Source organism: Lepisosteus platostomus, chromosome 20, assembly GCF_059453375.1.
Source record: "Lepisosteus platostomus isolate fLepPlt1 chromosome 20, fLepPlt1.hap1, whole genome shotgun sequence".
Classification (NCBI taxonomy): domain Eukaryota; kingdom Metazoa; phylum Chordata; class Actinopteri; order Semionotiformes; family Lepisosteidae; genus Lepisosteus; species Lepisosteus platostomus.
Window position 1 is genome coordinate 13437382 of NC_142630.1, and position 18592 is coordinate 13455973.

Sequence of the window (18592 nt, forward strand, 5' to 3'; positions counted from 1 at the left end):
TGAACTACCCCAGCTGCCACAGCTGCCTGAACCACCCTATCTGCTCCAGCTGCCTGAACTACCCCAGCTGCTCCAGCTGCCTGAACTACCCCAGCTGCTCCAGCTGCCTGAACTACCCCTCCTGCTCCAACCGCCTGAAGTTCCCCACCTGCTCCAGCTGCCTGAACTGCCCCAGCTGCCTGCCCTGTCAACAGTATGTCTAAGCAACAGAACCCAGATCTGGAGTTAGACCACCTAGTCCGCGAAACATCCCTGCACCCCAGAACTCCCACCCCTTCCTCCTCCAGCAGCGCGCTAGAGCTCCCCAATGTTCCCAGTTATCACCGCTTGCCCCCCATCAGGCTCCAGAGAGAGCTGTCAGGGCTCTCCAACCCCAGCTTCACCGCAGAGGAGGGCCACGGTCCCACCCCACCCGCAGGTGAACAGCTGTTTGCGCCCGGCATCCTCACCAGTGCTGTGCTGTGCTGTGCTGTAGTCCTTTGCCTTAGCTGTTTCTGTTGTCTGTGTCATTTCTGAATAGCTTTTCAATGTTGGTTTTGGTTTCTGTTTTCACCTGTTATCCAGTAAGCAGTTCTATAAGGGCTTGTCCAGTTGTATCAAAGAGCTGCCATTTTTGTGTTTAGGCATGTGGATAGTGAATGTTGAAATTATGTGTGATAAATAAGTAATTCATATTAATATTATAGTATTACATTATTAGGCTGTTCTTCTTTTACCATTATTTGGTTAGCCTAACAGCCACTAGTTTGCCAGTGAATGGCAAATGCAGAGCCAATGTGAAGAATCAGATGATCCAACAAGGAACAGCTCCTAATGTTCACAGTTCTTCGGCTGCTGGTAATCAATACACGTACGATTTGCTTTGCTGGGTGGGGATCTCTGGGTCTAAAGAGCCTTGTCCCTTCCTCAGAGAGCTCCAGGCTGAGCATTCACCCTTCTGTCAATGTGGAAGATGTGGATTCTGACGGAGATGCCAGTGGAGGTCACCAGAAAACGTCTCCTGTCATTCTCCGCTCATCCCCGTACACCAGCAAGACCCTCACAGTCCCAGGGGTGCCCGTGGCAGCTCGGAGGTGAGGCCCCAAGGGGGCATTTTTGGGCATTTTTGACTCCTACACAGACAAATGGTGCATTTTAGCTGTTTTTGTAGCTTTTTTTACCTGTTCTTTATCATTTTTAGATACCAAATATGTGAATATTCTAAAACAAACATGCAGTTCTTTGTCCCCTCCCAGAATTATTTTTTACAGTCAGGCAAACAGAGCACAATCTACAGTTTCTAAGCTAGTAGTGAATTAAAAATAGATAAATGAACATTCCTGAAGTAACTGAGGACAGCATATCACTTATTCCAGGAGTTTAGGGCAAGTAGAAGAATATAGAGGGATGTAAATTACTTCTCTTGACCCTTGTATCATGTCTGTTTTTGTTTTTTCTTTTCTTCTCTTCTCCTGTTTTTTTTTAAAACGAAGCAGCTCATCTCCAGATAAAGAGTAAGAATATCACACTGATAACACTCTGCTGAGGTTACCAATGAATAGCTGTAAAAAATACAGCTCCCTGTATAATACATGGACATTTCCCAAAACAGCCACCTCATCATCCTAGATTTTGCTAATTGTTTGGCATCACAGTAAGAACTTTCTTTTCATATTTTTAGTACGACGAGGCCTTTTGATTCAAATAATTTTTCCAGCGTTAAGAAATGTTGGCGTTAGGGTCATTCTGGGATAGAGCTGAATCATTGTTTCAAAAACCCTTCTAATTCAGATAAGATCCGTTTCACTGATTTCTGTAAGATGATATTTTGGCTTCTTGCCATAAATTAGCAAAATTTATAGAATGACATGCAAAGGCTTGCAAAATATAGGCATTACCCCCAATGCCATGACTTCTGGCTTGATGGTCTTGCTGAAATTGCAAGGACTGTGTTCCTGATGGGGTGGGTCAGAGTTGTGCTGCTAATTATTAGAGCAATAACTTTCTGCGCTTTCTTCCCTTACCCAGAGTTGTCAGCCAGTACTCGTTTTTTAACTGTTTCTGTTACTCTTGCGTCTGTCACATCATGTGTTGTTTTCATTATAATAAATAAATGAGGAAAATCTCACTCCATTTTCTGTGTTTGTTCTGCTTCTAGAAATAAGTAAAGAATTGCATTATCCTTATAGCTTTTTAGAATATGAATTTTGTCTGAGTGTTGTTTATTTATTTTTTGCTTTAGCTGTGAACTAAAAGTATGTGTCACTAATTAATTTCATAGAACCTTCTTTGACAGGACTAGGATTGTGTATTATTTCATGCCAGTTTCTTGTTCTGATTATTCTTCTTAACCCTGTCCCTCTACACCTGGAGGCCCAATGTACTGTATCTAAAGACTTGCAGTCCAGCTGGGGTCTTCACAACATTGATATAATCATTACTGAAGTTCAAATATTTACCTGCGTCAGCATGTGTAGGCTGCAAAGGAACAAGTAAAGGTTTATTCCATGCTGAAAGGGAGAAAAAAAAAGAAACACAACGTTTCGGCTGTGGAGCCATCTTCAGGCGTGACACCCAGAGAAGACAGACCTGAAAAAGCCAAAATATTGTGTTTCTTTTCTTTTGAGCATGAAATTAATCTTTATTTGTTCCTAATGGACATTGTTGGCTTGGCTCGACCAGTTTAACAGCTCTTCAAGTACTGGTGCTCCAAAGAAACTTGGAAAATCCACAGACACACCAGCCCTATAGGACTGGGACTGGCACCTGTACTACACAATAAAAAAAGTCAGATAAACCAAGTCAGTTCCAACTAGCAGCCTTTACCCTGTACTCTAATAGTCACTTAGCATAAGAAGGCTCATGTCTCTAGCTGAAACAAGACGCATTAATGTGTGTATTCAGCACTTAATTGTGCTATTTTAGTTTAGCTAATCAGATGTCTTCGATTATTTTTCACCTTTATGCGACTGAAATCCTTGGTAGTTTGGTCCTGGAGTGAGAAATTAGAGTTTATTCCTCGGATGTTTTAGTACACAAGGTAAAATTATCTTGTTTTAGGTTATTTCCAAGTTAAAGCCATGCTGCCCACCTATCTATTGCGATCGATGTAAATAATCAAGTAGAGGTGTGTGCCACACCAAAAACGTTTCGGCTGTGTGTGTGTGAGCGGGAGGTAGGAAGAGGCTGAGGTGTGGGCCAGAAAAAGGAATGTGAGAGTGGGCAAAGAGTGTCCAAAGAAATGGAGTTCTGAGAGATTAATTTAATGTTACCAGTGTTTATTTAATGTAAACAAGCTTCTAATGTGTATGTTAACAGGAAGAGAGAAATCCAGATATTGCTTTTTAAACTGGCATTTCTTCATATCCTGGAATACAAAGGCTTGCGTTCCCATGACCCATGGCAATGTACAGTACGTCAGACCCTGAACAGACCCTTGTTAGAGAAAAAGCCACCCGACAGACAACACAGGCTTATCCTGTGAAATGCATCTGCTGCCCTCTAGTGTGAGAATTCGAAGGAACGCTCTTGCTTGTTTGTAACTTTGCTGTTTTTTCCGTGCTTCACTTCAACTGTCTTTTATAGGTCGCTTCACTCCTCTCTCTGTCTCTCTCTGTTCTTGCTCCCTCTCTCTCGCACTCCCCCCACCCCACGCCTCGCGTGCGTCTCCGTGCGAACGGATCCGCGGGATGCTCTAGAGAACAAAGGTTGCAGAATTTCTGGACCAAGATGTAAGACGCATTCCTCCGAAAGCCAAACAATCAAAAAAGGAAAAGACCCCCCAAAAAAACAGCATGTTTGTCGTCCACCCCAGAACTCATCAGTGGTATCCACTATCTCTTCCATGCTTTCGGAGTTTACCCCATCACATCAGTCCATGCATTGATTTCCATCCTGGAAACTCGGGGGCGAGCTATTTCAAGCATGCAAAGCTGAAGACCCTAGTTCTGTTCATGAAGCGCATGCTGTCCTGCCATCCATATCTCACCGGAGATATGCTGGAGTAAGGTCTGGTAGATCAACTGGCTTCTGCCCGCATCAGTGGAGTTGCTTGCTTGCTGATTAAACTGTGGCCAAGTGGAGGAAGGCTGGGACATGACACTCACATTTTCTTACAAATTCGAAAGTGCTCTTGTGCTTTTTCCAGCCTTCTAGTTGAGACATCCATTTTGGAACACCACAGGGCTTTCTACTGAAAAAAAACGCATTCATGTTTCTTTTCTGTTCCTGATAGATTCAGCATAAATTTAAAGGATCATCATACTGTATATGTTAAAATTGGTGATTTTTCATTATGATCATTTTTCTTCTGATTTTGCTCTCCTTTAGATTCTCTGGCATAATGATGTAACATTCCTTTACGAATACAGGAAAGGGCCAAACATACTTAGTGAGCAATGTTTTGGAATTTAGATCAAAGATCTGCAATGTTGTCAGCTTCCTAATAATTTGGACTTCCAACAGGATAATAGGCTTTGATCAGGCTGTGCAGCCATATTCAGTATATTAGAACCCGCTGAAACCAGCCTGACCCCAATCTTATTGTAATCCCTTTGGTCACTTTGTGCCAGTTTTAGCAATGTGAAATGATCTATGAGTCTCTACAACAGCAGGGTCTCAACCTTTCTCTGTCCCCCTTCCCACTCTCCTGTCCAGTGGTCCGCCGTCTCACCTGTCCCTCTGTTCTGTGCTGGTCAGAAAGAAGCTGTACTCCCAGGAGGAGAGCATGGAGGACGCAGAGACCACCGTGAAAGCCTGGCCCAGCCAGACCAGCCTGCTGTCAGAGGATGAGTGAGTGAGCTCGCGATCTGTTTGAATGACACGTGTCCTATCAGCCTGGGAACCGCTGTGGGAAAGACTAGCAAATAGTTTGTAAATCTGTATTAAAAACAGATTCAATAGCTTACGTATTATATGTCTATATATTTAAGATATATGGTGCATCATTTCTTATGTTGCACTAAAAATAAGCTGTCAAATTGTATATAGTCGAATTCAAGTATAGTCAGTTAAAATTTTAGAAAATTCTAATGTTGCACTTTATGGATACTGTATGCAAATATTAGTCACTTAGTCATCTACTTTAATTTTAAATTTAGGGAGACTTGTTTATGCTTAAATATATCTGTGTACACTTTTAAACTGAACTAGTTACTTGTTTAGTAACCTCCATATGTGCTGTTGAACGATCATTGTCAGATTCTTTTTAAGGTAAAATGTATGGTATTTTTACCTGTTAGCTGAGAGGGCGTGGTCGAATTTTGTCTGGCGCATGTGTGGTTTCTGACTGCACCCCTCATCGGTTAGCGGTTCATAAGATCTGCACCTCTCTGGGACTGAGGAACCCAGGAAAAGTGCCTCCCAGTAGGACTCCTTGAGTGTTTCTGTGCGGCGTGGCACAGACAGCTTGATTTCAGTGGACCCGCTCTCCTGCGACAGGATGAGGGAGAGGCCCGCGTCAGCCGCCAGTCAGACCAGCACCATCGTGAACGAGCGCCTGCAGGAGCTGGTGAAGATGTTCAAGGAACGGACGGAGCGCGTGAAGGAGAAACTCATCGATCCCGACGAATCCGACAAAGACAGCCCTTCCGCCAGTGAGTCTCCAAGACACCCACATGAATGCACGTGGCATGGTCACACACTTTTCAACCACTGTTATAAAGGCTGGGTTCAACTCCAAGACCTTGCCAAGCTCTGTCTAAGCTTGCAGTTCTGCATTCCAATGATAACAGAGGCATCTAATACTACCACAAGGTCCTCTCTGTTTTAAATAGCCCTGATCCAAAGCAAGATACGGACCTGGTGTGATTCCGTGCTCACCTGATCGGGGAGTTGCGACAACCAGGTTTTTATTCCTTTGGCAGCTCCAGAGAAGAAACTCCCACCTCCTCCCCCTCCCCCGGAGGAGAAGAAAGAGGAGCCAGCGCCTGAGAAGGAGGGCGAGGAGCACTACTGCGAGATGCTGTGCTGCAAGTTCAAGACCATGCCCTGGATGACACGGCTGAAGGAATACCGCTTTCCCCAGAGCATCGACCCCTTCACCAGTGAGGCTCTAAACACCCTTCTCTCATTCTGTACAGCCCAGGTATCAGGACAAAAAAGCACTGCTCATAACAAGTCACGGTGGGCAAAGGGTTTTGCTTTTCCATAGTAGCTGTGCACCTAGCTTAGGAATGTGCTAAGCTGCATAGATAAGTACTGTAGGAAATAATGCTGGTGAATTCACTTGTGTCACAAGGAGCTTTAGTGATTAAGAGGTCATTCAAAAGGTTTCTGTTTCTTATATTTCTTGGATCCTTTTTGGTGTCATACCCCAGCTTTTCCAGTTTCGTCCCTGCCAGTTTCCTCATGCTGCTGACAAGAGAAGTGACTGCCGCCCTCTCCTCTCCTCCCCAGATCTGATCTACGTGCTGTGGCTCTTCTTTGTCACGGCGGCTTGGAACTGGAACGTGTGGCTGATCCCGGTGCGCTGGGCCTTTCCCTACCAGACCCCTGACAACATCCATCTCTGGCTGCTCATGGACTACCTGTGCGACACCATCTACATCCTCGACATCCTGGTCTTCCAGCCTCGTCTGGAGTTCGTCCGAGGAGGAGATATTGTGGTGAGCGCTCAGCATGACGCACAGACGTGGTCCACCCCCCCCTCCCCCCCGTACAACTAAGGCGCTGAGAGCCGATTAGAGAATATGTGCTTTTTCCATGTGTTATATAATAATAATTCCTTACACTTATATTGCTCTTTTCTGGGCACTCCACTCAAAGCACTTTACAGGTAATGAACACTCTCCTCCACCACCAATGTGTAGCCACCACCTTGCAGCTAAAGTGAGCCAGTACGCTCACCACACATCAATTAGGAGGAGAACAGAGTGATGAAGCCAGTTCATAGATGGGGATTATTATGAGGCCATGGTTGGTAAAGGCCAGGGGGAAATTTGTCCAGGACAAGGGGGTTGGCTCTTCTGTATGAATTTTTACATAGGATATTGATGGTTCACTTTTATATGGTGCAACTCATGTCCATATGTTAACACTGAACACAGGGGTTGGCTTTTTAGATCGCATGTGATTGACAGCCACAAAAGCCTGTACAAAAAACAAGTAATTCCAGGAGCCAAGCCAACAGGATAATAATAAAATCTCTTCACTGACCAATGATGTGCGTCTGAAGGGGATCATGTTTCTTTCTTCTTTTATTTTAGTGTGACAGAAAGGATATGAGAGAAAACTACATGAAATCCCATCGCTTCAAGGTAAGAGCAATTTCAATACACTAGGAGAATCAGAAATAAGCTTTTGTGTAGAACAAACCAATGATTCTCAACCAGTGGGCTGTGAGTCACCAGTGTCCACTAGTGGGTCATGGAGCTGATAAATACTGAGCAGAAGTATTTACTGAGCAATACAATAATTCATATAATAAACTAGAATAATGGTGATTGTATATCACTATCTCCAACTGTGATGCAGCAATAAAAAGTGCAGGATTAATTACGTTTAGACTATAATTTGACCTGTCAGTGATCTGTGCCCACAAAAACATTGAGCTTCTGGGTTTCAAAGAATATTGCGCTTGACTCGTTTGGATATCATTAATTAGAAACAGATGCGTTCACAGTTACAGTTGTTTTGAATTTCAAAGGGCAGAAGGAACTTGACTTTTTAGAGGTACTGTAGCTTCCTACCAGAGCAACAGCAGTGTTTCCAATGAATACTACCCTGTAAGAAAGTCATCAGGTGTCTGGTTCCTTTTACTGCCACATAGCTGTGTCAGGGATTTCTCCTGTACCTGTTACAAACACAGAACAGTAGAAATAAGCTGCGCAAAATGATCAATTCCACCCTGAAGTGATCTGATTTTTTTCCCAGAAGCAATCCCAAGTGCCTCTCTGATGGTAGCAGTGTGTATGTTTACTCTTGATTAAAACTGCAGAAAGCTACATATAAGTTCAAAATACCCTGTGTAACCATAGCTTGTTTCCTCTCACCTTTTTGTAAATTATTGTTTATGTAGGCCTTGAGACATCCTGGATTATACCTTGCTGTTTTTTCACATAAGTGAAACTATGCATGTATATTTCTGGTCATCTGTGTTTGATGTGTTCCAACTGGAGTCTGACAACAATACCAGCCAAGCCTCTTGCCTTCTGTGTTTCAGATGGATCTCATAGCTCTTTTCCCTCTGGATTTGTTGTATTTAAAAGTTGGAGTTAACTCTCTGCTGCGATTTCCTCGTTTACTGAAGGTAAGGAATCCCAAGAGTGAGAAGTTGGTCTCTCGGTTTCCATGTCTTGTTCTTCCAGACAGAAGATACTGTATCCTGGGTCTGCAGGGCAGCAGCCAGTTGTGGCAATAGATAGGAGGCTTGTATGGTCAGTCTTGTATTTAACCTCTGTAAAAAGGTTTATCAAGCTTCAGCACCCCACCTACAGAAGGCAAATAAATTGACAACCCAAGGCATATTTAGAGACAAAACCAAGTCCAAAACTGAGAAGCACCATGAGAATCTGAAGCCGGGGTTCAACACAAGCCAACTCCGAAGAGCTTGGGAAATCCAAACTATAAAGGTGTAGTAAAGAACAAAGTGAGGCCAGGAATCCAGGAGGCACAAAGGTCAGGAACACAGGAACTCTAACGAAGCTCCAAGCAAATTCTATACCTGATTGCAGAGCATAATCCAAGCAGACCCTAAGTAGCCTGAACAACCTGGGGCAGGCCTGATTGTAAGTTGCCCCAGGTGGTACAGGTCCGTTGTCTGATTGCATATCCATGGCAGGCAGCACTGACTGACAGGTGAGAAAAGGCATGGCCAGCTGCCATGGCAATGCTAGCTTACTTTGCAGTTCTCCATCAGGAGTAAGCATGACAAATGCATTGTTCTAATTGTGTTGCTAGTTTCAAACTGGTTTTCTGCATCTGATGTTATGAATAGCTTGCTCTAAAAGAACTGCTGTTTGTGCACTCTTTATATACAATCAGAATATTGCACTGTATGCTCATCCAGGTTAAAGGACTAGTCCGTATCTGATCAAATGTGTTAATGGTAGATTATAGGTACTGTACATGTTACCAAATTTGTCATAGAGAAAAAAAACCACCTACTGAAATTATACCTTCTCAATTTCTCCAGCCGACCCAGTGTTCTTTTTAATCATACAGTACATGGCTTTCTTTGAATTCAATGACCGCCTGGAAGCAATCATGAGCAAAGCTTACATCTACAGGTAAGAACAGTGTGAACTGACCATTGTTTAGTAAGTCCAAGGTAATCACAAACATCGTAAAGAAATAGACTAGATGAAAAATAAAAAGTGCAGAAACAGTGAATATTTACATGATGTGCTCTTCTTGTAGTGAAAAGTATTTACAAAACAGAAACAGCCAAACATTCAATAAATATTAAAAGTATAGTTTCCCCAGGGAACTATAAGGAAATTCTTTCTCCAAGGAATTTCTGACACGTTAAGTTGCATTGGCCAAAGATAACTTAATGTTCGGTAATAACACGCAGACAAGCACAGCCAAAGACAAAGACTCTCTGCTACACCTTGAGTGCCAAGTTAAGTAATTCTAAATAACTTAAATAGCTCTGCCCTCTGGCAACTTTTGATGGGCAGGTAAAAGATTTATACCAGAGACGAGTCAGGGTCTATAACCTGACACGTAATGGCAGGACAGCAAGGTCAACACTGGTAATACTCTTACAAATAACTTTAACTAATTCAACAACAAAATAAACAATGCAGGTTCACGGTAAAAAAAAAAGGAATTATAAAATATTATAAACACACAAATATGATGTCCTTCCCTCTATATTCCAGAACGATTTTAATCGAATAGATAAATGAGCAAGGCCTGTGAAAGACCTCATCAGAGGTCTTTCTTCAGAGATAGATGTGCTTCTTTTCTAAAAGAAAAATGCGAAGCAAGACAAAAAACTTGCAGTAAAAGCTCCCGCTGTCCTCTCTGTGTGATCCCAGAGTCATCAGGACCACTGCCTACCTGCTCTACTCCCTGCACTGCAATTCCTGTCTCTTCTACTGGGCGTCTGACTACGAGGGCCTCGGGTCCACCAAATGGGTCTACGACGGAATCGGGAACAGGTGGATTAGCTTACTTTTCTCTTGGTTTGACGCTTTGGCTGCTCACATTTCCTGAGAGAGCCCCAGCTGCAGCCCTGTGAGCCCTTTCACCAGCTCAGTAGTCACGGGGTCACCCGTCGTCATTTGTCTTTACTACTTTGTCTTTACTTCGCTCTGTCTTGAACGTGTTTGGCGCTTTGCCCTCTCCAGCTACATCCGCTGCTACTACTTTGCAGTGAAGACTCTGATCACCATCGGGGGGCTTCCAGACCCCACGACCCTCTTTGAAATCATCTTCCAGCTGATCAATTACTTTGTTGGGGTCTTCGCCTTCTCCATCATGATTGGGCAGGTAGGTTTGCCCTGTGCTTTTTTTCTTACGGTAAAAACTCAAAGCCCAGCAGGTCATTCGGAAGTCCTCTCGGCTCAGAATAATCCACTAGAGGTTCTTGTACATGCGGTGTTTCAGATGAGAGATGTGGTGGGAGCTGCCACAGCTGGCCAGACGTATTACCGCGCCTGCATGGACAACACCATCAAGTACATGACCTCCTACCGCATTCCCCGTGACGTGCAGAACCGCGTCAAGACCTGGTACGACTACACCTGGCAGTCCCAGGGCATGCTGGGTAAGGAATGTTGAGCATTTCATTACTGGGAGTGGCTGTGTAATTAATGCATGTTTATGAGACGGATTTCGGCCAGGCTTTGCTTCAGCAGTGAGACCTGATACTTAAGTACCATCATGTGCTGTGCTCCTACTCTACATTCCTTCTCCCCCACTTTCAGATGAGCAAGAGTTGCTGATCCAGCTCCCAGATAAAATGAGGCTGGATATTGCTGTGGATGTCAATTATTCCATCGTCAGCAAGGTGGCGCTATTTCAGGTAAGTCCCTCTAGCTGGTAGCTTTCGGATATTAACTCTAGGAAATGCTTGAGAAGGAGTGTCATTGTCAGTGTCATTTTGATTGGTTGTTTTCTTCACTGCATCATAAAAGCCGAGCTTCTCTCCCTCCGTCTCTACAGGGCTGTGACAGACAAATGATCTATGACATGCTGAAGAGGCTAAAGTCTGTAGTTTATCTACCTGGAGATTATGTCTGCAAGAAGGTAAAGGGACAACTGGCCTCCCGTCTTTTCTCTTTGCCACACAGCAGGGGATGTGTCCGGAGCAGCCTTTAGGGCTTGGCCAGAAAGCTCAGGGATCCACAAACCCAAGTCATCACACTTCTCCACCATGAGGAACTATCCTGACTTTAACTTCTCTCAAACATCCTTACTACTGCTGAGAGCTGAATATCACACCTTTGCTGTCCAGTTGGTGAAATCATCAGTCTGAAATAATGACCTACTTGGCCTCTTCCCCATTCTTCATGTTTGCATATATTGGATACCTGCCCTTATGATGTGTGTAGCACTGTTAATTGCCTCATACAGAAACCAAACAAACAATATATTTCCGTCTAATTCAGGGTGCTAGCCATGTCGCAAAGGACAGGGAGGCAGAGTTCAGACACACAGCAGGCCGTGTCCGCTGTGGTGTGACATCAGCAGTGAACAGCAGTGTGTGTGTGAAGAGGCCCCTCTTGTTTTGCAGGGTGAGATCGGGAGGGAGATGTACATTATCAAGGCAGGAGAGGTGCAGGTGCTGGGTGGTCCAGATGGGAAAACGGTCTTTGTGACTCTCCGAGCAGGTTCTGTGTTTGGAGAGATCAGGTATGTTTTCCTCTTTTTTTCAGAAAAATAATGCCCGACGCATTCCTACACTTATTGCTGAAATGACATATATATTGTAATGTGCAGTCTGAACCAGCCATATTAAACCTTGTTAGTTCTGTCATTAGTGACCAGTTCAGGAACGCTCAGGTGAAGATAAAGAGGTTTTGTCCTATTTTGGAATGGATGCCTCTTTGCATTTCAGAAACAGTTACCCTCCCAGTAGCTTGCCATTCTATGTGCTGTGACGTTTTTCCTATTGAATCTAAAAAGTTGTTCAAATCTGAAGTATTGTGCTTGTGTGTGTTACCTTACACTGCAGAGGTCTGAAAGCAGGTTTTAGGTTCTAAGCCTGGAACGGGTGGTGGGACAGACCTGCTGATGGCTCTCTCTCTCTCTCTCTGCCGCGTGTCTCCTTCTTAGCCTGCTGGCAGTGGGAGGGGGCAACCGGCGCACAGCCAATGTGGTGGCCCATGGGTTCGCCAACCTGTTCATCCTGGACAAGAAGGACCTGGCCGAGATCCTTGTGCACTATCCCGAGTCCCAGAAGCTGCTGCGGAAGAAGGCCAAGTCAGTGAGAGGGGGATGATGAGCAACAGCTGTCTCCCACATAGCACAGATTAGGGTCACACTGGGGGGACCAGGAGTTGACCTCTGAGCTACAGAGGTCCCTGGGACAGGCATGGCTTTCCCATCACCAAGAAGGAGGATTGCACAGCAAAAAGCCACCCTATCCCCACTCTCAGCTCAGCAAGTGTGACGTACAGTGTGATTAGCCTTATCTCACTGTTCGGGGGGGATAGAGACAACAATAAATTCAAGTGACTGCTACTTTGTTTCCATCCCTTAGGAAAATGCTGACCAAAGACAAGAAGCCCACGGACGAGAAGGCAGAGCAGAAGACAGGCAAGAAGGCTATCCCCGTGCAGCCAGAGACACCCAAGCTGTTCCAGGCCGCGCTGGAGGTCACGGAAAAGTCAGGGATCAAGGGCACTTTCTCCAAGCTGAAGCAGAAGTGGCACAAGTCCAGCACTGTGGAGGTACCTCGCTCATAGCGATCATCATAGACCCAGTTTCCTCTGAGCTGTTGTTCTCCTCCCAGAACGTCAGGACAGATACCACCTGTCTGAAAGAGTGGGAGACTGGGTAGAACCTCGTACGATTACAGTGTGTAACGTTTTGTTAGACTTCCCTTTACACTATGTTATGCTTTAGCACAATTTCTCCTGTGTTGTATGACTGATTTTTCGGAAAGGCTGTTTCCTTTGCTTGGACCAGATTGTGACACTGCTTGGGCAATGAATGACAGATAAAACGGCAAACATTTGGATCACGGTCCATTGTTACAAGATAGAAGTCAAATCGCTGGCTGCTCTTCTTGCTGCCTCAGTAATTGCAAGTGGGCTATGGGTTCATGAGGAAAGAGCCAGCTGTGCTGTAATTGCGCTGGCTGGCAACTGACATTGCTCCCCACCCCAGCTCTGTGTGACCAGGCTGTCCTCTGCCCCTTCAGCCCTCCAGCTCTGTGCCCGTGCCTCCCGGGTCCCCAGTGCACCGCCGTTCCCCCATCCCACGCGAACTGCCAGAGGTGGAGGAAGAGGACATAGTGTCCCAGGCCTCGGACAGCTCCATGCTGATCCGGATGAGCCCCGGGCACCACGGCCGCGAGCAAGTCCTGACGGTGGAGGTGTCCCCGAAAGAGGAAGGAGAGCCCACGGGGGAGGCAGCACCCGCAGCAGAAGGGGATCCCAAGGGAGAGGGGGAGTCCAAGAAGTAGCTGCACCACCATGGGAGGAGACGTCAAGATCCTCCCTCTGGAGTCTCCTGGTCATCCAGCAGAGGAACACTTTTCCTGCTCCTCCTCGTCAGTGGAGTCAGTTCAGTCCTGTGAAAACACATTCTTGCGCACCTGCAGGTTAACAGCACTGACAGCTACAGTTACAGCCCTTCATCTATCGCTGCAGGGACGCTGGCTTGCAATCATAATCAAGAGTGCAGGGGCTCTTATTGCAGTGCTCTCTTCAATGCTACAATTTCCACAGTGACCGATTGCGGCACCATTTCCCTTCACACTGTGAACATGCACTGTAGTTGTGCTTCTAGAAATGTAAATAAAAGCACAAAGATTCTTATGAGAGGAGAACCAAACCAGAGGCGGCCAATTCAAACCATCTAACTGTTTTTTTTAATCAGTTAGTAGATAATGTAATTGAACTTAAAGAATCCAGGGGGACGAAGCAATGAGAATAAGAAGGAAAATAAGAAACATTAAGTTACAGTATACTTCCGTCGCACTGTATATTGTACTCTTTCTTTCTAATCCCACAAGGCAATATAGGCAGAGGGAAGCAGGGTGCGTGAAGCTGTTGCTCATCTAGTCCTCCAGTCATTAGCATATGCTTATGGTTAGTGGAGAATCCTGAAGTCTGGCGTTCAGTATTTTGTCTCTCTTTTCTACTGAACCAAGAGCAAAAAACTGCCAAGCTAACCTTAGAATAGCCTTTTTGATGGCTTCTGATCTCGTCCAGAACAGGCGGCTCAGGGAGCTAAAGAGCTAGGCTCATTATCTTTACCAGTCACTGTTGTAATCTCAGGCTTTAGTATTGATCTGCTCAGGCTTTTTTGCACATGATGAAAAATCCTTGCATTTTAGAACTGTAACAAGGCTGCCAGAAGTAGCCCCATGTTTCCTTGTGTTTCCGGGCCCTTATAATATCAATTTGTCTTAATTAGACATTTACCCTGTGCTTTTAAACACTCGCTGGCATTATAACTTCTTGCGTAGCAAGGGACTGACATGCGTCCATTTTGTCTTTACACAGGTGGTGGGAAACACACAGACACTTCAGCTCATTCCTCTTGTGCAAATGGAAACATTTGTGTAATACAGTTAAGTTCCCTAAATAACACAGGATGCAATGAAATAAGCTCTCACACCTTGTAATATTAGTAGTTAATGCAAGCTGGTTCTCCTCTACCATTCTGGGTAACATGTTTAGGTCATAAAAGGAAGTGAAAGAAATAGGAAATGTTATGGCCTGGACCATTCCAATGGGGAGTGATCACATTACAGAGTTCTATCTAGAAATAAAGTTTAGATGAGCTGTTTGATTAAACAGCGCAATGCACTCAGTAAAGCTGTGTTCCGTTTACATTAACGATGAATGATCAGTGCCAGTTGCTGGTGAATTATACACACTATTCTCTGTGACACTGCCAGCGATGTGCTTTCTGTCAAAACAGGAGGGGTCTACATTTACAGTCTTGGCAGTTAGCACTGAATACATGTCTACTGGCAAAAACATAGAAACAGCTTTTTGCTAAATGATTACCTTATTTAGGTAAAAATGCATAAATCAAAAATCAATCAAGAAGCAAGTGAACATGCTAAAAGCCACTTGCCTTTGCAGAAGAAATGGCACTCACCCTTGACATGCATGTGTGCTTTATTTTGCCAGTGGCTTTAGAAAAGGAATGTGTTCAACCAGAAATATGTGCAGGAAGGAGGGAAGGAAGTCAGAAAAGATTTGCATTGTTTGGCAATACTGAGGAATGAAGGGAACAGATTGAAACAACGGAACTGTGTGCCCAGTTGCTACAGTCCTGCCACCATCGTGTGTGATCAGCTCAGCCCTAGAATCACGTTCCTCTAGACTAGTCTTCAGCAGATGCTTTATAAAACCAAACCTTCCCAAGCCAGCTGTAAGGTACTCAATTATTTCTTGTGTGCAAAGCTGCCACACACCACTGTGAGGAACTGCTGTAGAAGTTAACTCCATGCTGCAGAACTATACTTGGAATGCACTTTTACAAGAAATGCAAGGAAAGTGAAGCCTTTTCTCTAAGTTACAAAGAGTAGCATCCAATATGTTGTTCACGTGAAAGAAACTCTAACACAGGGTTGGGATTTTAAAATGAACAGTAAATGTAAAATAAGTAGTTTACAATATACTGTAAAGCACTTTCTTGTATCATATAACAGATTGGAACGGAGATTGTTGTTCTGATCAGAGTACTGTGAACAAATGTTTCATTTATCTAAAAAACAACTTTATAGTTTTCATGAATAAGAAAGAAGTTTCATTTTTAGCTGAACCCTGTGAGCTCTTTTCCTGCTGAGCCTCAAGTCTCAGCCTTGCTTAGAAACAGCAACAGTAAATGAACTCAGAAGACACTTCTTTGAAGAACCTATAAACAAGAAATAATATGAAACAAATGTCCTCATTTTCACAGACTAATAAAAAAACAATGAATTTGTCATAAACTAGTGTAGAGACAGGGATGATTATGATGGGTCACACTGCGTCTTTTTAACTGGATGTTAGGTGTCCAATCCTGTCTCTGGTGGGCTGCTCTGTTCTGTGGGTTTCTAGAGTTATTTAAAGTAGCAGCATATAAAGTTGTTAAATTAATCTAACAATAATGAGTTGATCTAAGTTGTTAAAATCTGAGCTGTAATGAATATCAGAAATGACACTAACTCTGACACCCTTGATCTAGAGGAAATAGTTTGATGTAATTTAAAATGTCATGAATTTTGTACATTTTGCAAGGAATTATCATTGTTCTTGTTGATAGTGAAACAAGTTGAAAACCAGTTTCTGGTAGTGCCAGTTAAGGTCTCTAGGCACCCCAGTAGAGTTTGTTTTTGTAATACAGTGAATGTGATTGTTCATCAAAAGCTTATTTTTATTATCTCAGTGTTGCTCACAGGATGCAGCTTGCTGTTCTGTTTACACCTTTGGACATGTCTTTTTTATATTCTACTGCTGGTAAATAAAAGATATCTGATTCATAAAGGTGTCAAATTGAGATTTTGTTTCAAGAACAATTACAACCACAGCCCAGTGACATCACTGACCCCTCACAGGTTCGATTCCAGCTGATGTACCTTCTGCGTGGAGTTTGTGTGCTCTCTCGAGTTTGCTTGAGTTGTGTATGGGCGCTCCAGTTTCCTTTCACCATCCAAAGGGACTCCAGCAATGTTAACTGGTGTCTCCAATTTGTGCCTGTTGTTGTGTGCCCCTTGATGGGTTGTAGTCTCTGAGCTGCTGAATTCATAAGGAATCGATGGCCTTCTAATAATGAATGAATTGTTAGCTTCAGTCATCTTCTAATGTGTAAAGAAACAACGTCACGGTGATTAAAGAAGGGAGGAAGGCAAGTGTTCTGCAAATTTCAGCAAATCAAGGGGCCTGGAATCCGAAATTGGTAACTTGAAAGACGAATATAAGGATTTGTTGCGGAGAAACAGTCTAGACGTACACAGAGGGGATAAGGGCTGATAAAAACCAAGGAATCAAATTATCTAGTGACTCGAATTCAATCATTCATTTCAGAAATGTGGAATTACCTTTCTCCTTGTAAAACAAAATAAATACGACAGCTCGGTGTTGTCTAGTGGTTTAGTGAACGCACTGTCGATGCTACTTTCTTAACATTTTCCTCGCGTGTGTTGTTAATATCGGTGTGGAAAAGCAGGACGAGGGAACGGTGACACGACGAGACTGCCTGAGAACCAGTTGAAGAAGAAATTTCCCTTTAAATCAAGGCTGTGAACTACAGTACGTCACTGCTTTTGTGTTCAGTCAGCTGGCCGGCTTCTTTTCCTGCAGGATCTCTTCAGTGGTTGGTTGACCAGACTTGCGGTTCATAGCGGTGGGGTGGAAGGAATGTTTTTTGAAAAGTCTGGGTAACTTTTTGAAACGAGTATACAGCTTGGAAAGCGGGCAGGGATAGATACCTCGCTACGGAACCCGAATTAACTAAAGCGCAGCAGAAGCAGAGAATTGGTCGGGGGAAAAAATAAGCATTGATTTAAACCACAACGGGAAGTTCGCCAGTTGGTCCGGCAGGTAAATGTGCGTTTTTTCTAAATTGTTTACGCTTTACTTGAAGCAAAATATCTGTCTGACTCAAAACGTTACTTTAATGACTGTTTTAAATCAGAACAGTGGATTAAGACGCGTGAATCGTATCCACCAGGCATATACAATAATTACTGACAAGTTGCAGTACATTAAATAACTACTCCACAAGATGTTAGTGGATTTTTTTTTCCTATCCAAGTTCAGATGTATTCAGTTCATCGCAAAGGTCGGTGAAAAGCTGTGGGTGCGAGACACAGACTGAAGAGCCGATAAAATTCAGTATTTATGTGGTTTCAAATATGACGTTTTTCCTCTGTGAAGTCGCCCGATGTTGATCAATCTATATTCTTTTTCAAAAAAAAAGATTGCGGCTGCAGCTGCCCCGTTAACAACCGGTAATTGTCATCATAACATCAGAGAGTAAATTCCTGTGCTGTTTTTCTTGAGATTCCCCCAGGCGTCGCCTGTCAATTTTTTCTTGTCAGTTACTGTTAGCGCTGTTTCACACAGGCGGTGTGAAAAGTGCTTTTTCAGTGCTCTTGCTGTTAAGACTCAGGAAGAGTTTGCTCAGTGCGTTTGGTGATGTTTTATACTCAATCGCTAAACTCGAAGTGCATTATTCTTCCTTCCCTTGGATGCCTGCAGCTCTTTTCTCATGCGGATACTTTTTTAGCTGTGGTCTGGTTGGGGTGTGCCCGTTACACACATCATACAGAGGTCTGGTATAAATAGCGTCGCCAAATATACTGGTAATAACATTTTAACCAAGTTGGATGCTTAAATAATTTCACTCCGCATCGGTCCGGAGAAGGGGCTGCGGTTTTATTTCAGCGGGGGAAGTGTGATGTGGAATCTGGAGGGAGCCTGTATACGTGGTGTCCTGTCTGTGATGAAATACTTGTTTCTGAGCTGTTAAGTTTTAAACCGTGCACTGTGGGCTG

At 43.9% G+C, this 18592-nt stretch overlaps 2 protein-coding genes across 3 annotated transcripts in view; both read left to right on the forward strand.

Moving 5' to 3' along the window:
* Positions 1 to 16580, forward strand: part of LOC148644539 (uncharacterized) — a 38383-nt gene extending 21803 nt beyond the window's left edge. Inside the window, exons 25-42 of the mRNA XM_088613524.1 lie at positions 911 to 1073; positions 3678 to 3710; positions 4678 to 4770; positions 5419 to 5573; positions 5844 to 6023; positions 6376 to 6584; positions 7185 to 7235; positions 8141 to 8227; positions 9142 to 9206; positions 9963 to 10085; positions 10275 to 10416; positions 10534 to 10693; positions 10854 to 10951; positions 11092 to 11175; positions 11663 to 11781; positions 12205 to 12351; positions 12632 to 12821; positions 13295 to 16580. Coding sequence (XP_088469650.1) covers positions 911 to 1073; positions 3678 to 3710; positions 4678 to 4770; positions 5419 to 5573; positions 5844 to 6023; positions 6376 to 6584; positions 7185 to 7235; positions 8141 to 8227; positions 9142 to 9206; positions 9963 to 10085; positions 10275 to 10416; positions 10534 to 10693; positions 10854 to 10951; positions 11092 to 11175; positions 11663 to 11781; positions 12205 to 12351; positions 12632 to 12821; positions 13295 to 13558 — 2363 coding nt within the window. The 3' untranslated portion in view covers positions 13559 to 16580. The remainder of the gene's footprint in view (positions 1 to 910; positions 1074 to 3677; positions 3711 to 4677; positions 4771 to 5418; positions 5574 to 5843; positions 6024 to 6375; positions 6585 to 7184; positions 7236 to 8140; positions 8228 to 9141; positions 9207 to 9962; positions 10086 to 10274; positions 10417 to 10533; positions 10694 to 10853; positions 10952 to 11091; positions 11176 to 11662; positions 11782 to 12204; positions 12352 to 12631; positions 12822 to 13294) is intronic.
* Positions 16581 to 17401: 821 nt separating this feature from the next.
* kifc3 (kinesin family member C3) overlaps positions 17402 to 18592 on the forward strand; it is a 36258-nt gene continuing 35067 nt past the window's right edge. The window contains exon 1 of one of the 2 annotated variants that reach the window (XM_088613613.1): positions 17402 to 17642. The gene's annotated coding sequence lies outside the window, so the exon portion shown is untranslated. The remainder of the gene's footprint in view (positions 17643 to 18592) is intronic. The other variant, XM_088613611.1, reaches the window with a different exon arrangement.